The sequence below is a fragment of the Cynara cardunculus genome, assembly GCF_001531365.2.
Source record: "Cynara cardunculus var. scolymus isolate 2C chromosome LG 3, CcrdV1, whole genome shotgun sequence".
NCBI lineage: Eukaryota > Viridiplantae > Streptophyta > Magnoliopsida > Asterales > Asteraceae > Cynara > Cynara cardunculus.
In genome coordinates this window covers 5,554,705-5,557,505 of record NC_037530.1, presented here as the reverse complement: position 1 = coordinate 5,557,505, position 2,801 = coordinate 5,554,705, and the positions used below count along the sequence as shown (strand labels likewise).

General features: G+C 34.5%; 1 protein-coding gene across 1 annotated transcript; it reads left to right on the top strand.

The window, feature by feature from the left end:
• The first annotated feature begins 469 nt into the window (after nucleotides 1–469).
• Nucleotides 470–1,814, top strand: LOC112508582 (gibberellin 20-oxidase-like protein). Its single transcript, XM_025113253.1, has 2 exons — nucleotides 470–1,108; nucleotides 1,214–1,814. The coding sequence occupies exons 1-2, from the start codon at nucleotides 753–755 to the stop codon at nucleotides 1,812–1,814; spliced, it is 957 nt and encodes a 318-aa protein (XP_024969021.1). The 5' UTR covers nucleotides 470–752.
• The last annotated feature ends 987 nt before the right edge of the window (nucleotides 1,815–2,801 follow it).

Below are 2,801 nucleotides of genomic sequence, written 5' to 3'. Positions count from 1 at the left end.
ACAACTAATATTGGCAGATTATTTAAGAGCGAAGCATAAAGCATGTGCAACATCTTTATTCCAAAAACAATCACCTGAGTTCCTACATTCATTGTACTATAGCCCGTATGACTTCTAGATACACACTCACACACACACACACACATATATATATATATATACACACACATATATGTGTGTGTGTGTACAACTTAATGATGACAAAAACGCTACTTAAGAATCATTGTTAGCTGAACGTTTTCAAGAATCATTGATTGTTAATTTTATGTTGTTTTGTCTCTGCATTGACTATGGGGAATGAAGGGTGTTTATGTTTACTTTGTGCAATAGGTGTAGTGCAGGTAAATGGTTGCATATACATGAAGTTATATAAGTCAATTGGAAAGGAGTGAAGCCATTATACTTCCATATTTTATGCCTCTTGCTTCTCATCTGCTATATTTTTTTTTACTAATTCCAACCCGCTTTTCTTCGTTGACTTTGTTTCATTGCAGAAAATCCAATGAAAAGAGAATCTTCCCAAGTACCGCCAACCTGTAAGTCAACCAATTTACATTCATTGCGGCTTTATTATGTTTGCACTTGTAACTAGATGCTTGTCCCCAGAACTTGGCATTCTAAATCGGTACTTTTGAATATTAAATTTGCTTACGGTTATTAATATTAATATAATACTTGTCTCCTACAGTACGATTCGTTTATAAGCTTCGTGAAATCTAACTCTTTTTATAAACAGCTTTCATTTTTTCATCATGCCTGCATCCCAAACTTCAGTACAACTACCTGTTTTTGATATATCAAAATCTATAACCCCATCCTCCATCTCCTCCCTCTCTTTAGCCTGCAAAGAATGGGGTTTCTTTCACATAATCAACCATGGAATCTCCAAAGATCTTTACGCCAAACTCCGGTTTCTTTCATATCAACTTTTTAGCCTTCCTTATGAACTCAAACTCAAAGCTGGGCCCACATCAAACACGAAAACGTACACTCCTCATTTCATTGCCTCCCCTTTCTTTGAATCTCTTCTTGTTTCTGGACCCGATTTCCATGCCTCTGCACAGAGCTCCGTTGAAGCCCTTTTGAACCAGCCGAATTCAGAATTCTGGTAAACCAAAACCATCTTTTGATTATTGTATGTGTATATATGTATCTATATATATGGGAAAGAAATGGTGTCTGTTATTTATCCTGTGTTTTTCTGTTTTAACAGTGAGGCGTTAAGAGAATATGGGGGTAAAATGAGGAGCTTATCCAAGAAAATCACGGAGATATTGTTGATGTGTTTGGGGGAAGATTTTGAGAGGGAATTCGAATCTGAATTCTCTAAATGTGAAGGGTATGTAAGGATAAATAACTACTCCCCACCCGAAAGTAGGATGATGGGAAACGACGTTGAAGGGCTCGGGATGCACACGGATATGAGCTGCTTGACGATCGTTTATCAGGATGACATTGGGGGGCTTCAGGTGAGATCAAAAGACGGGAAATGGTTGGACATCGACCCATGTGAAGAAACACTTGTTGTGAATATTGGAGACTTGTTGCATGCTTGGAGCAACGGGAAGTTAAGATCTTCCGAGCATCGAGTCATCTTAAAGGAATCCTCCACAAACCGGTTTTCGCTAGCTTTCTTCTGGTGCTTCGAGGGCAATAAGGTAATTTTCGCACCTGATGAAGTTGTGGGTGATGGATTGAGATCCTATAAACCCTTTTTGTGTTGTGATTATTTGAGGTTTAGAGAGAACAGTGAGAGAGGGAAGTTTGAGAAGGTTGGATTCACTGTCAAAGATTTTGCAGGCATTGGAGGATGAATCTTGGAAACCTTGTATGTCAAATTTTGGTTTTTATTTATTTATTTATTTATTTAAATCCTTTGAACAATTTGATTTATTTATTTATATAAAAAATTTAATGTGCAAATTGTTCTTAGGATTTAGTGCCACTTTTGATTTTAAATTGGTGATGAACATGTGTAGGTTGACCTCAATGTACTCAATAATGAAGGAAACATGAAGCATGTTTAGAGCTGTTTGGGAAATAATCAGCTTTGTTGAGTTTCAGAAAAACTAGATTTTATTTCTCTCATTTTTAGAGTTAAATAATCAGATTTGAAAAGCCTATAAATATCTGTTTAGTAACCACTAGGGTGGTGTCTGATTGGTTTAAGCTTAGCTTCAAAGGTCAAAAGTATCAGGAGGTTTTAGGTTCAAATCCAAAGAAGAATAAAAATTCCCTTGTGGCCACGGAGGTTCAAATGCGATGACTCCGGACTATATGTAAAACAGGTGGTCGCCCTGAGATTAGTCGGCTCACATAGCGGGTTGGATATCCAGGTTAATAAAAAAAATTGTTTAGAATAAATACAAAATTAACCATTTAGCTTCTTAATGGAAAAAGTCCAGTGTCTTTATGAAAAAAGTCTTTTTAGTATTTACTGCTTGGGATTGAGGAAATGAGTCCGCTCCTTTTTTTTCAAGATCTTATAAGCCAGTTTTCATATGTTATTTTTATTAGAGGGGTATTCGTGTAATGTAACGAGATATATCTTCATTTTAATATTTTATTTTATTTTTTTTGTCTCAATCAATGTTATAATATGGTCTTATGTGATTTTAAAAAAACGATAATGTATTTATTTTTGAATAAAATATAAATTTGAAGATATCATAAAAATTTGACAAAATTATATCGATATTAGTATCAAATTAACTATTTAAAATTTCTCATTTTTTGTGTAATTTTTTAATTCAAATTTAATTTAAGTTCAATAACGAAGTAATTTATATTTGGTTTAGTAA

What these genes read in the sequence shown, in the direction of transcription:
- LOC112508582 (XM_025113253.1), top strand. Translation starts at nt 753, where the DNA reads ATGCCTGCATCCCAAACTTCAGTACAACTACCTGTTTTTGATATATCA. An exon ending in CAGCCGAATTCAGAATTCTG is followed by an intron (nt 1,109 to 1,213) that starts GTAAACCAAAAC and finishes CTGTTTTAACAG; the next exon opens with TGAGGCGTTAAGAGAATATG.